The sequence below is a fragment of the Oncorhynchus nerka genome, linkage group LG26 (assembly GCF_034236695.1).
Source record: "Oncorhynchus nerka isolate Pitt River linkage group LG26, Oner_Uvic_2.0, whole genome shotgun sequence".
Classification (NCBI taxonomy): domain Eukaryota; kingdom Metazoa; phylum Chordata; class Actinopteri; order Salmoniformes; family Salmonidae; genus Oncorhynchus; species Oncorhynchus nerka.
The window spans coordinates 41,078,999-41,093,885 of record NC_088421.1 but is presented as its reverse complement, the minus strand read 5'-3'; the positions used below and the strand labels follow the sequence as shown (position 1 = coordinate 41,093,885).

At 35.6% G+C, this 14,887-nt stretch overlaps 1 protein-coding gene across 3 annotated transcripts in view; it reads left to right on the top strand.

The window, feature by feature from the left end:
- LOC115121528 (exocyst complex component 7-like) overlaps positions 1-14,301 on the top strand; it is a 32,171-nt gene extending 17,870 nt beyond the window's left edge. Inside the window, exons 13-18 of one of the 3 annotated variants that reach the window (XM_065010689.1) lie at positions 2,072-2,192; positions 4,315-4,410; positions 6,677-6,740; positions 6,888-6,929; positions 12,697-12,830; positions 13,637-14,301. In XM_065010689.1, coding sequence (XP_064866761.1) covers positions 2,072-2,192; positions 4,315-4,410; positions 6,677-6,740; positions 6,888-6,929; positions 12,697-12,830; positions 13,637-13,736 — 557 coding nt within the window. In that variant the 3' untranslated portion in view covers positions 13,737-14,301. The remainder of the gene's footprint in view (positions 1-2,071; positions 2,193-4,314; positions 4,411-6,676; positions 6,741-6,887; positions 6,930-12,696; positions 12,831-13,636) is intronic. The other 2 variants (XM_065010686.1, XM_065010687.1) reach the window with 2 other exon arrangements.
- The last annotated feature ends 586 nt before the right edge of the window (positions 14,302-14,887 follow it).

Sequence of the window (14,887 nt, the reverse complement as noted above, 5' to 3'; positions counted from 1 at the left end):
TTAAGATGGCAAGATGCAGTAGATGGTATAGAGTACAGTATATACAGAGATGATAATACATATGAGATGAGTAATGTAGGACATGTAAACATTATATAAAGTGTAATGTAGGACAGTTTAGTGGCTAGTGATACATTACATTAAGATGGCAAGATGCAGTAGATGGTATAGAGTACAGTATATACATATGAGATGAGTAATGTAGGACATGTAGACATTATTAAAGTGCTGTTATTTAAAGTAAGATGCAGTAGATGGTATAGAGTACAGTATATACATATGAGATGAGTAATGTAGGACATGTAGACATTATTAAAGTGCTGTTATTTAAAGTGACTAGTGATACATTACATTAAGATGGCAAGATGCAGTAGATGGTATAGAGTACAGTATATACATATGAGATGAGTAATGTAGGACATGTAGACATTATTAAAGTGGCTGTTATTTATGTTAGTGAGTAATGGCTTTATAAAGTTTAACAGTGGCTGATGATGGTTTTTATAGAGGACCTTGAGATGAGTAATGTAGGACATGTAGACATTATTAAAGTGCTGTTATTTAAAGTGACTAGTGATACCTTTATTAAATCCATTTATTTAAGTGGCCAGAGATATGAGTCTGTATGTTGGCAGCAGCCACTTTATGTTAGTGATGGCTGTTTAACAGTCTGATGTCCTTGAGATAGAAGCTGTTTTTCAGTCTCTCGGTCCCAGCTTTGATGCACCTGTACTGACCTCGCCTTCTGGATGATAGCGGGGTGAACAGGCAGTGGCTCGGGTGGTTGTTGTCCTTGATGATCTTCATGGCCTTCCTGTAACATCGGGTGGTATAGGTGTCCTGGAGGGCAGGTAGTTTGCCTCCGGTGATGCGTTGTGCAGACCTCACTACCCTCTGGAGAGCCTTACGGTTGTGGGCGGAGCAGTTTCCGTACCATGCGGTGATACAACCCGACAGGATGCTCTTGATTGTGTTTGTGAGTGTTTTAGGTGACAAGCCACATTTCTATTCAGAATTGATCTAAGATAGCTCAATAATTATGTCATTAATTTGCACGTTTTTGCAGAGATCTTAGTTGCGCAACTTTACATCTAACTAAGATGTTTGGTGCAGTGTTTCTCAATGAAAAAAATGCATAAAACGAGTCGTCTCTCATTGTATGACAACAAAGACTACTGAAGACTCCCTACTGTTGACCAATCACAGACGAAGGGGGGTAGACTTCAGCTACCGACTTCAGCCTGCCTCAAGAAAAAAATGTGTGTGCCTGAACAACTGAAAAAACTCTTACAGAAGTACAAAACGAAGAAAAACGTCACAAAATGTTGTCATAATATATGCACAAACTCTTCCGAACTGTTTTGGCTGGGAAGCATGCGGACGCCATTAAGCTAAGGCAATATGCTGGCTTTTGGCTCCAAAGAAAGTAAATTCGATCCTGGAGGTCCCATAATCTACTTTCACCCCTGATTATGAGTCAGAATCAGCCACAGGTGGTGTTTAGTTCAAGTGCCTTGACTGCCCCCATGTGGTGGCTATGTGGTTTTATATGAGGAGCCTTGACTGCCCCCATGTGGTGGCTATGTGGTTTTATATGAGGAGCCTTGACTGCCACCATGTGGTGGCTATGTGGTTTTATATGAGGAGCCTTGACTGCCACCATGTGGTGGCTATGTGATTTTACATGAGGAACCTTGAATGCCACCATGTGGTGGCTATGTGATTTTACATGAGGAGCCTTGACTGCCACCATGTGGTGGCTATGTGATTTTACATGAGGAACCTTGAATGCCACCATGTGGTGGCTATGTGGTTTTACATGAGGAGCCTTGACTGCCACCATGTGGTGGCTATGTGGTTTTATATGAGGAGCCTTGACTGCCCCCATGTGGTGGCTATGTGGTTTTACATGAGGAGCCTTGACTGCCCCCATGTGGTGGCTATGTGGTTTTACATGAGGAGCCTTGACTGCCCCCATGTGGTGGCTATGTGGTTTTACATGAGGAGCCTTGACTGCCCCGATGTGGTGGCTATGTGGTTTTACATGATGTTCATGATTTCCCTTTTCCAGGTAAAGTGCTGGAGCATCTCCAGTACAACCTACAGAGTAAGGCCAAGGTGTACGAGGACCACGCTCTTGGGGCCATCTTCCTCCTCAACAACTACAACTACATCCTCAAGACAATGAAGAAGTAGGCCCTCTCTGTACATTTCCAAAGTGTGTGTTAGCTGTAATATTCAGTGTGGATGAACCGTTGCTTGAGTCTGGCATTAGGGCCTTTCATATTAATGAACAGGGTGTTGTGGAAAAATTCTTACACAGGGACACTCAAAGTCAATCTTAAATGAACCATTGTTTATTGTCAGCGCGCTGGAGAGGTTCCAACCAACTCAATGCACCATAGTACACATGTCAATCAGGAGCTCTGCCTGGGCAGACCCAGCAGTTGTCTTATATACGACTATACACAGACAAGTTATATTTGCATGATTTAGCATAATTCATTAATCATTATTGTCTTGTTTCATTCATGTGACCGGCCAATACTGGTTCATAACATGTGACCGGCCAATACTGGTTCATAACATGTGACAGACCAATACTGGTTCATAACATGTGACAGACCAATACTGGTTCATAACATGTGACAGACCAATACTGGTTCATAACATGTGACAGACCAATACTGGTTCATAACATGTGACAGACCAATACTGTTTCATAACATGTGACAGACCAATACTGTTTCATAACATGTGACAGACCAATACTGTTTCATAACATGTGACAGACCAATACTGTTTCATAACATGTGACAGACCAATACTGGTTCATAACATGTGACAGACCAATACTGGTTCATAACATGTGACAGACCAATACTGTTTCATAACATGTGACCGACCAATACTGGTTCATAACATGTGACAGACCAATACTGGTTCACAACATGTGACAGACCAATACTGGTTCATAACATGTGACAGACCGATACTGGTTCATGTGACAGACCAATAACATGTGAGACAGACCAATACTGGTTCATAACATGTGACAGACCGATACTGGTTCATAACATGTGACAGACCAATACTGTTTCACAACATGTTACAGACCAATACTGGTTCACAACATGTGACAGACCAATACTGGTTCATAACATGTTACAGACCAATACTGTTTCACAACATGTGACAGACCAATACTGGTTCACAACATGTGACAGACCAATACTGGTTCATAACATGTGACAGACCAATACTGGTTCATAACATGTGACAGACCAATACTGGTTCATAACATGTGACAGACCAATACTGGTTCATAACATGTGACAGACCAATACTGTTTCATAACATGTGACAGACCAATACTGGTTCATAACATGTGACAGACCAATACTGTTTCATAACATGTGACAGACCAATACTGGTTCATAACATGTGACAGACCAATACTGGTTCATAACATGTGACAGACCAATACTGGTTCATAACATGTGACAGACCAATACTGGTTCATAACATGTGACAGACCAATACTGGTTCATAACATGTGACAGACCAATACTGTTTCACAACATGTGACAGACCAATACTGGTTCATAACATGTTACCGACCAATACTGTTTCATAACATGTGACCGGCCAATACTGTTTCATAACATGTGACAGACCAATACCTCACAAGGCTTTTTTCTCTCTAAGCTGAGACCTTGAAACTGAGATATTTTTTGTTTGTTCTCAAAACATGGTAGTTCGTTCTCAAAACACGATCTCGGCGTACTGCCAAATTGCATCTACTGATAGGTGATTTGTACAGTCAGCCACTTGCATGAACACAGAAATTGGTTTATAGAACAGCAGATGAATAGAACACAGAAATTAGTTATAAGAAAAACACAAACATTAATATTCCCATTACAAGGGTCATGTTCATTCGACAACAAATGGAAGAAAACAGTCAAACAAGGAGGGGAGGGACCACATTTCTCAGAAATGAGAAACGCAAATTTTATTTTTCAGTTACAAAACATTTTAAGACATTTTCTGTGACGTTCCCTAATGAATAGGAACCTGGTCATGCAGTTTACCAGAACACCCGTTCCAGAACAGTCCGGAACTATAATAAATCTTTATTTGAGCCATTAGAGACCCCTAAGGTTGAGAGATTAACTAGGCCTACACAACATAATGATCACTCAAAGTGCCCTACATTTTGACTCTCCATGTACTTTAGTTCTGGGTTGTAGGTGAATTTGTCACAGCTCACAGGGGTGGCAGACTAGTTATGACAGGGACATCTACCTGCAGGTCATCTCTGTTTGAAGTGGTTAAAACCAGCGGCAGGGATCCGGAGGTTGAGTACGGGGAACTGATTGAGCAACAGAAGCAGGGGTACCAGCACAGGTGAGGGACCAGGAATCCAGAGGAGGAAGAAGGGAGTGATGGAATCTAACATTGTCTAACATTAGTCCTGATCATTATGTATTATTAGAAGAGACTAGCTGCCTCCTGCTAGCCTGAAATCCACAGCCTTTTCTGCTAACATTCCACTCTTTGTATTCCCTGTCATTGCTAAAACATGTTTTGCATGACAATGAGTGGAATGATGACAGGAACAGATTGGTAACCAGGTTAGCATACTGCCCTTACGGCCGGTGAATCATTAAATGCAACTTCCTCCTCAAAATGATATTCATCTGTTCAGCTTTTCGGTCTCTGGATATGCTGCTAATATTGTCAACTCTGGAATATTTTAAAAACACCCATATTTCCTGTGAGATCCTGGCACTTGCTTTCCCTTGGAAATGTAATGTTTTGAATCAAATTCCCCCCTCTCCGGTGTGGGTTGACTGATCTACCAGCTCATGTTTGTTGCCTAGGTTTATGATATTATAATATAGATTATACGGTGGTCATACATGCTCATGACAAGTGTTATAATGCATTGTAACTGCATCATATTTGCATTATAACTGCATCATAATGCATGATACCGGCATTATAACTGCATCATAATGCATGATACCGGCATTATAACTGCATCATAATGCATGATAACTGCATCATAACTGCATCATAATGCATTATAACTGCATCATAATGCATGATACCGGCATTATAACTGCATCATAATGCATTATAACTGCATCATAATACATTATAACTGCATCATAATGCATTATAACATAATGCATTATAACTATCATGCATGATACTGCATTATAACTGCATCATAATGCATGATAACTGCATTATAACTGCATCAAATGCATGATACCGGCATTATAACTGCATCATAATGCATTATAACTGCATCATAATGCATGATACCGGCATTATAACTGCATCATAATGCATGATACCGGCATTATAACTGCATCATAATGCATTATAACTGCATCATAATGCATGATACCGGCATTATAACTGCATCATAATGCATTATAACTGCATCATAATGCATGATACCGGCATTATAACTGCATCATAATGCATTATAACTGCATCATAATGCATGATACCGGCATTATAACTGCATCATAATGCATTATAACTGCATCATAATGCATTATAACTGCATCATAATGCATGATACCGGCATTATAACTGCATCATAATGCATGATACCGGCATTATAACTGCATCATAATGCATGATACCGGCATTATAACTGCATCATAATGCATGATACCGGCATTATAACTGCATCATAATGCATGATACCGGCATTATAACTGCATCATAATTATAACTGCATCAAAATACATGATACCGCATTATAACTGCATCATAATGCATTATAACTGCATCATAACTGCATCATAATGCATGATACCGGCATTATAACTGCATCATAATGCATTATAACTGCATCATAATGCATGATACCGGCATTATAACTGCATCATAATGCATTATAACTGCATCATAATGCATGATACCGGCATTATAACTGCATCATAATGCATTATAACTGCATCATAATGCATGATACCGGCATTATAACTGCATCATAATGCATGATACCGGCATTATAACTGCATCATAATGCATTATAACTGCATCAAAATGCATGATACCGGCATTATAACTGCATCATAATAAATGATACCTGCATTATAACTGCATCATAATAAATGATACCTGCAGGCTTTAAGTGAAGCATTACCATTACTTCACACGGGGACAATGCTACATTAAATCAAGTATCTTATGCTACAACTTGAATACAATTGTATTTGTTACATGCTTCGTAAACAACAGGTGTAGACGAACAGTGAAATGTTTACTTGCGGACCATCCCAACACTGCTGAGAGAAATAATAGGAAAATAATAACCAGGAATAAATCCACAATGAGTAACGATAACTTGGCTGTATATACGGGGTACCAGTACCAAGTCGATGTGCAGGGGTACGATGTAATTGAGGTAGAGAATAAACAGTAACAGCAGTGTATTAGATAAGTCAAAAGAGTTCATGCAAAAAGGGCCAATGGAGATAGTCCTTGTACCTATTGGTTAACTTTGTAACTATTTAGCAGTCTTATGGCTTGGGGGTATAAGCTGTTCAGGCTTGTTGGTTCCAGACTTGTGGGCAGTCCAATGAATGATTATGCTACTGAACATGACTGATCTGTGCAGTGAATGTGTGCTGCTTGTGTGTTGCAGTTGGTTGAAGGTGACCGAGTGCCTGACTGAAAAGAATCTGCCCACCTTTAAGCCAGGTGACAAGGTGAGGGTAGATGTTTTGATACTGTATGTTAAATTAAAAAGGATATTTCTCAAATTACACTATCTACCTTTAAGTGGATTTGCTTGTTTTATTCAAACCTAATCACACCTTTTCTATTCTTCATATGTCATCACCATCGGGCTTCAGTTGAAAGAAAAAGACTGTCAGGTGATTAAAGACAAGTTCAAGGTAAGACAAGGAGGCCAGATTCCTCCATGTACCTAAAGGATGTGTTTCAGTACTAGTGATGGGGGGGCGATACAGATACATATCGAGATATTATCTTTGACGATATATCGTATCGTTTTGACAATACCGCAATATTATATTTGTGCTAGTTGGTTGTTCCTGCACTGAAACTCCAGTATTTTTCCTTCATAGCTTGTTCTCCATCTTCATTATAAATTAGGTGCCAATTTATTAGGGAAACAATTTGTTTTCAGCACTTTTTTATTTCCATGACTGATCAAAACTAGTTTTCTCATGTCTCTCTCTCGTCTCAGCAGCAGACATATGGTGAGCAATATGTTTGGAACATCGAATCGCAATTAAATCACAGTATCGAATAGCAATACATATAGAATCATGAGAATCACAATACATATAGAATCATGAGAATCACAATACATATAGAATCATGAGAATCACAATACATATAGAATCACAATACATATAGAATCACAATACATATAGAATCATGAGAATCACAATACATATAGAATCATGAGAATCACAATACATATAGAATCATGAGAATCACAATACATATAGAATCATGAGAATCACAATACATATAGAATCATGAGAATCACAATACATATAGAATCATGAGAATCACAATACATATAGAATCATGAGAATCACAATACATATAGAATCATGAGAATCACAATACATATAGAATCATAGAATCATGAGAATCACAATACATATAGAATCATGAGAATCACAATACATATAGAATCATGAGAATCACATGATACATATAGAATCATGAATCATGAGAGAATCACAATACATATAGAATCATGAGAATCACAATACATATAGAATCATGAGAATCACAATACATATAGAATCATGAGAATCACAATACATATAGAATCATGAGAATCACAATACATATAGAATCATGAGAATCACAATACATATAGAATCATGAGAATCACAATACATATAGAATCATGAGAATCACAATACATATAGAATCATGAGAATCACAATACATATAGAACCACAATACATATAGAATCATGAGAATCACAATACATATAGAATCACAATACATATAGAATCACAATACATATAGAATCATGAGAATCACAATACATATAGAATCATGAGAATCACAATACATATAGAATCATGAGAATCACAATACATATAGAATCATGAGAATCACAATACATATAGAATCATGAGAATCACAATACATATAGAATACATATAGAATCACAATACATATCATGAAATCACAATACATATAGAATCATGAGAATCACAATACATATAGAATCATGAGAATCACAATACATATCATGAAATCAATACATATAGAATCATAGAATCACAATACATATAGAATCATGAGAATCACAATACATATAGAATCATGAGAATCACAATACATATAGAATCATGAATCACAATACATATAGAATCATGAGAATCACAATACATATAGAATCATGAGAATCACAATACATATAGAATCATGAGAATCACAATACATATAGAATCATGAGAATCACAATACAATCATGAGAATCACAATACATATAGAATCATGAGAATCACAATACATATAGAATCATGAGAATCACAATACATATAGAATCATGAGAATCACAATACATATAGAATCATGAGAATCACAATACATATAGAATAGAATCATGAGAATCACAATACATATAGAATCATAGAATCACAATACATATAGAATCATGAGAATCACAATACATATAGAATCATGAGAATCACAATACATATAGAATCATGAGAATCACAATACATATAGAATCATGAGAATCACAATACATATAGAATCATGAGAATCACAATACATATAGAATCATGAGAATCACAATCATATAGAATCATGCATCACAATATAGAATCATGAGAATCACAATACATATAGAATCATGAGAATCACAATACATATAGAATCATGAGAATCACAATACATATAGAATCATGAGAATCACAATACATATAGAATCATGAGAATCACAATACATATAGAATCATGAGAATCACAATACATATAGAATCATGAGAATCACAATACATATAGAATCATCATAATCACATACATATAGAATCACAATACATATAGAATCATGAGAATCACAATACATATAGAATCATGAGAATCACAATACATATAGAATCATGAGAATCACAATACATATAGAATCATATAGAATCATGAAATCACAATACATATAGATCATAGAATCACAATACATATAGAATCATGAGAATCACAATACATATAGAATCATGAGAATCACAATACATATAGAATCATGAGAATCACAATACATATAGAATCATGAGAATCACAATACATATAGAATCATGAGAATCACAATACATATAGAATCATGAGAATCACAATACATATAGAATCATGAGAATCACAATACATATAGAACCACAATACATATAGAATCACAATACATATAGAATCATGAGAATCACAATACATATAGAATCATGAGATCACAATACATATAGAATCATGAATCACATATAGAATCATGAGAATCACAATACATATAGAATCATGAGAATCACAATACATATAGAATCACAATACATATAGAATCATGAATCACAATACATATAGAACCACAATACATATAGAATCATGAAATCACAATACATATAGAATCACACAATACATATAGAATCATGAGAATCAAATACATATAGAATCATGAGAATCACAATACATATAGAATCATGAGAATCACAATACATAGAATAGAAATCATAATACATATAGAATCATGAGAATCACAATACATATAGAATCATGAGAATCACAATACATATAGAATCATGAGAATCACAATACATATAGAATCATGAGAATCACAATACATATAGAATCATGAGAATCACAATACATATAGAATCATGAGAATCACAATACATATAGAATCATGAGAATCACAATACATATAGAATCATGAGAATCACAATACATATAGAATCATGAGAATCACAATACATATAGAATCATGAGAATCACAATACATATAGAATCATGAGAATCACAATACATATAGAATCACAATACATATAGAATCATGAGAATCACAATACATATAGAATCATGAGAATCACAATACATATAGAATCACAATACATATAGAATCATGAGAATCACAATACATATAGAATCATGAGAATCACAATACATATAGAATCATGAGAATCACAATACATATAGAATCATGAGAATCACAATACATATAGAATCATGAGAATCACAATACATATAGAATCATGAGAATCACAATACATATAGAATCATGAGAATCACAATACATATAGAATCATGAGAATCACAATACATATAGAATCATATAGAATCATGAGAATCACAATACATATAGAATCATGAGAATCACAATACATATAGAATCATGAGAATCACAATACATATAGAATCATAAGAATCACAATACATATAGAATCATGAGAATCACAATACATATAGAATCATGAGAATCACAATACATATAGAATCATGAGAATCACAATACATATAGAATCATGATAATCACAATACATATAGAATCATGAAATCACAATACATATAGAATCATGATTATAACTCACAATACATGAATCATGAAATCACAATACATATAGAATCATGAATCATGAAATCACAATACATATAGAATCATGAGAATCACAATACATATAGAATCATGAGAATCACAATACATATAGAATCATGAGAATCACAATACATATAGAATCATGAGAATCACAATACATATAGAATCATGAGAATCACAATACATATAGAATCATGAATCACAATACATATAGAATCATAGAATCACAATACATATAGAATCATGAGAATCACAATACATATAGAATCACAATACATATAGAATCATGAGAATCACAATATATAGAATCATGAGAATCACAATACATATAGAATCATGAGAATCACAATACATATAGAATCATGAGAATCACAATACATATAGAATCATGTGAATCACAATACATATAGAATCATGAGAATCACAATACATATAGAATCATGAGAATCACAATACATATAGAATCACAATGAGAATCACATACATATAGAATCATGAGAATCACAATACATATAGAATCATGAGAATCACAATACATATAGAATCATGAGAATACATATAGAATCATGAGAATCACAATACATATAGAATCATGAGAATCACAATACATATAGAATCATGAGAATCACAATACATATAGAATCATGAGAATCACAATACATATAGAATCATGAGAATCACAATACATATAGAATCATGAGAATCACAATACATATAGAATCATGAGAATCACAATACATATAGAATCATCACAATACATATAGAATCACAATACATATAGAATCATGAGAATCAAATACATATAGAATCATGAGAATCACAATACATATAGAATCATGAGAATCACAATACATATAGAATCATGAGAATCACAATACATATAGAATCATGAGAAATCACAATACATATAGAATCATGAGAATCACAATACATAGAATCATGAGAATCACAATACATATAGAATCATGAGAATCACAATACATATAGAATCATGAGAATCACAATACATATAGAATCATGAGAATCACAATACATATAGAATCATGAGAATCACAATACATATAGAATCATGAGAATCACAATACATATAGAATCATGAGAATCACAATACATATAGAATCATGAGAATCACAATACATATAGAATCATGAGAATCACAATACATATAGAATCATGAGAATCACAATACATATAGAATCATGAGAATCACAATACATATAGAATCATGAGAATCACAATACATATAGAATCATGAGAATCACAATACATATAGAATCATGAGAATCACAATACATATAGAATCATGAGAATCACAATACATATAGAATCATGAGAATCACAATACATATAGAATCATGAGAATCACAATACATATAGAATCATGAATCAATCACAATACATATAGAATCATGAGAATCACAATACATATAGAATCATGAGAATCACAATACATATAGAATCATGAGAATCAATACATATAGAATCATGAGAATCACAATACATATAGAATCATGAGAATCACAATACATATAGAATCATGAGAATCACAATACATATAGAATCATGAGAATCACAATACATATAGAATCATGAGAATCACAATACATATAGAATCATGAGAATCACAATACATATAGAATCATGAGAATCACAATACATATAGAATCACAATAATATAGAATCATAAATCATATTAGAATCACCTACATATAGAATCAGAATCACAATAATATGGTATCATGAGGTCCCATATAGAATTCCCAGCCCTAATCAGTACCATGTTACATCTCTACACAACAACCCTTATTCATACTCACAAACAGAATGATCACAAATGTCTAAACCCAACATGTCAGCTTATTTTATATTTTTAGATGTTATATATTTTATGACTGCTGCAAGATGAATTGCCTCTTTGAGGACATTAAAGTTTTCTGAATCTGAATGTCAGCTTAGGGCTCGTATTTATGGGGCACCGTTTGTGACATGCTATATAAAGATTGTAATGTTTGCATTTTCTGTTACAAAACAGTGCCCTCATATGAGATAACATGACGGTCCCCCCAAAAAATGATATGACCTTTGACCTCCAGAGCTTCAACGAGGGCCTGGAGGAACTGTGTAAAGCTCAGAAAGCGTGGGCCATCCCAGACAGAGAGCAGCGCCAGGCCATCTGTCAGGCCCAGAGAGAGATGGTGTCCAAGGCCTACACAGCCTTTCTGCTGAGGGGAGTCATGGCATATTTTTTTTCTTCTTACCTTTGTTTAACTAGGCAAGTCAGTTAAGAACAAATTCTTATTTTCAATGACGGCCTAGGAACAGTGGGTTAACTGCCTGTTCAGGGACAGAACGACAGATTTGTATCTTGTCAGATCGGGGATTCGAACTTGCAACCTTCCGGTTACTAGTCCAACGCTCTAACCACTAGGCTACCCTGCCGCCCCCTCACAGAGCTTATTACTGGAGACTGCTGCTGAATTCAGAATCAACCCCTATTCCCCAGCTCTTACTTCATAGCCCCTATACCCTATTTCCTAGCTCTTACTCTCTAGCCCCTATACCCTATTTCCTAGCTCTTACACTCTAGCCCCTATACCCTATTTCCTAGCTCTTACTCTCTAGCCCCTACTCCATATTCACTAGACGCTATTCACCAGCCCCTACTCCCCAACTACTCCTGTAGATCTGAGCGGATTGGATGGATACAAGCATTATGGTAATACCTTCATCTTGCCTTCTGATTGGCCTAGTGAAAATGCTGTTATATTGCTTCTACCTATCCAATCCTCTTAGATCTGCAAGGGTGGCTAGGGAATAGGGGGTCCATTTGGAATTCAGCACACATAAGGTGGTTGAATAACTGATGCTTTTCAAATATTGTAGGTGAAACTGGGATGTCCCATGTATGTTTGGTACAAGACATGGGTTCTTTTATTCACCACTGTTCAATATTGATGTGCAGTAAGAATTTCATACAGAACGCTGGTACAGTGATATTCATTTATTATGGTCCTTTACCTGTTCTTTACACAGATGTGACCATGATTTCTCCAAACACCCTGAGAGATACCACAAATACAGCCCAGCGCAGGTGGAGGAGATGATCGAGAGACTATTTGATATCTCAGCCTGAGGTTGAGAACCTGCTTAGTTAGGAGATAATATAAGGCCTTCACACTGCCTCTATAGGAAATAACACACTGTTGATTTGTTTCCACACTACTAATACTACAGCTTCAGTCCCCATTACATGTATTCATTAGAGTTCTAGGCCTCTATTCTGGGGGATTATAGCACTACAGTCCCCATTACATGTATTCATTAGAGTTCTAGGCCTCTATTCTGGGGGATTATAGCACTACAGTCCCCATTACATGTATTCATTAGAGTTCTAGGCCTCTATTCTGGGGGATTATATCACTACAGTCCCCATTACATGTATTCATTAGAGTTCTAGGCCTCTATTCTGGGGGATTATAGCACTACAGTCCCCATTGCATGTATTCATTAGAGTTCTAGGCCTCTATTCTGGGGGATTATATCACTACAGTCCCCATTACATGTATTCATTAGAGTTCTAGGCTTCTATTCTGGGGGATTATAGCACTACAGTCCCAATTACATGTATTCATTAGAGTCCTAGGCCTCTATTCTGGGGGATTATAGCACTACAGTCCCCATTACATGTATTCATTAGAGTTCTAGGCCTCTATTCTGGGGGATTATAGCACTACAGTCCCCATTACATGTATTCATTAGAGTCCTAGGCCTCTATTCTGGGGGATTATAGCACTACAGTCCCCATTACATGTATTCATTAGAGTTCTAGGCCTCTATTCTGGGGGATTATAGCACTACAGTCCCCATTACATGTATTCATTAGAGTTCTAGGCTTCTATTCTGGGGGATTATAGCACTACAGTCCCAATTACATGTATTCATTAGAGTCCTAGGCCTCTATTCTGGGGGATTATAGCACTACAGTCCCCATTACATGTATTCATTAGAGTTCTAGGCCTCTATTCTGGGGGATTATAGCACTACAGTCCCCATTACATGTATTCATTAGAGTCCCAGGCCTCTATTCTGGGGGATTATAGCACTACAGTCCCCATTACATGTATTCATTAGAGTTCTAGGCCTCTATTCTGGGGGATTATAGCACTACAGTCCCCATTACATGTATTCATTAGAGTTCTAGGCCTCTATTCTGGGGGATTATAGCACTACAGTCCCCATTACATGTATTCATTAGAGTCCTAGGCCTCTATTCTGGGGGATTAT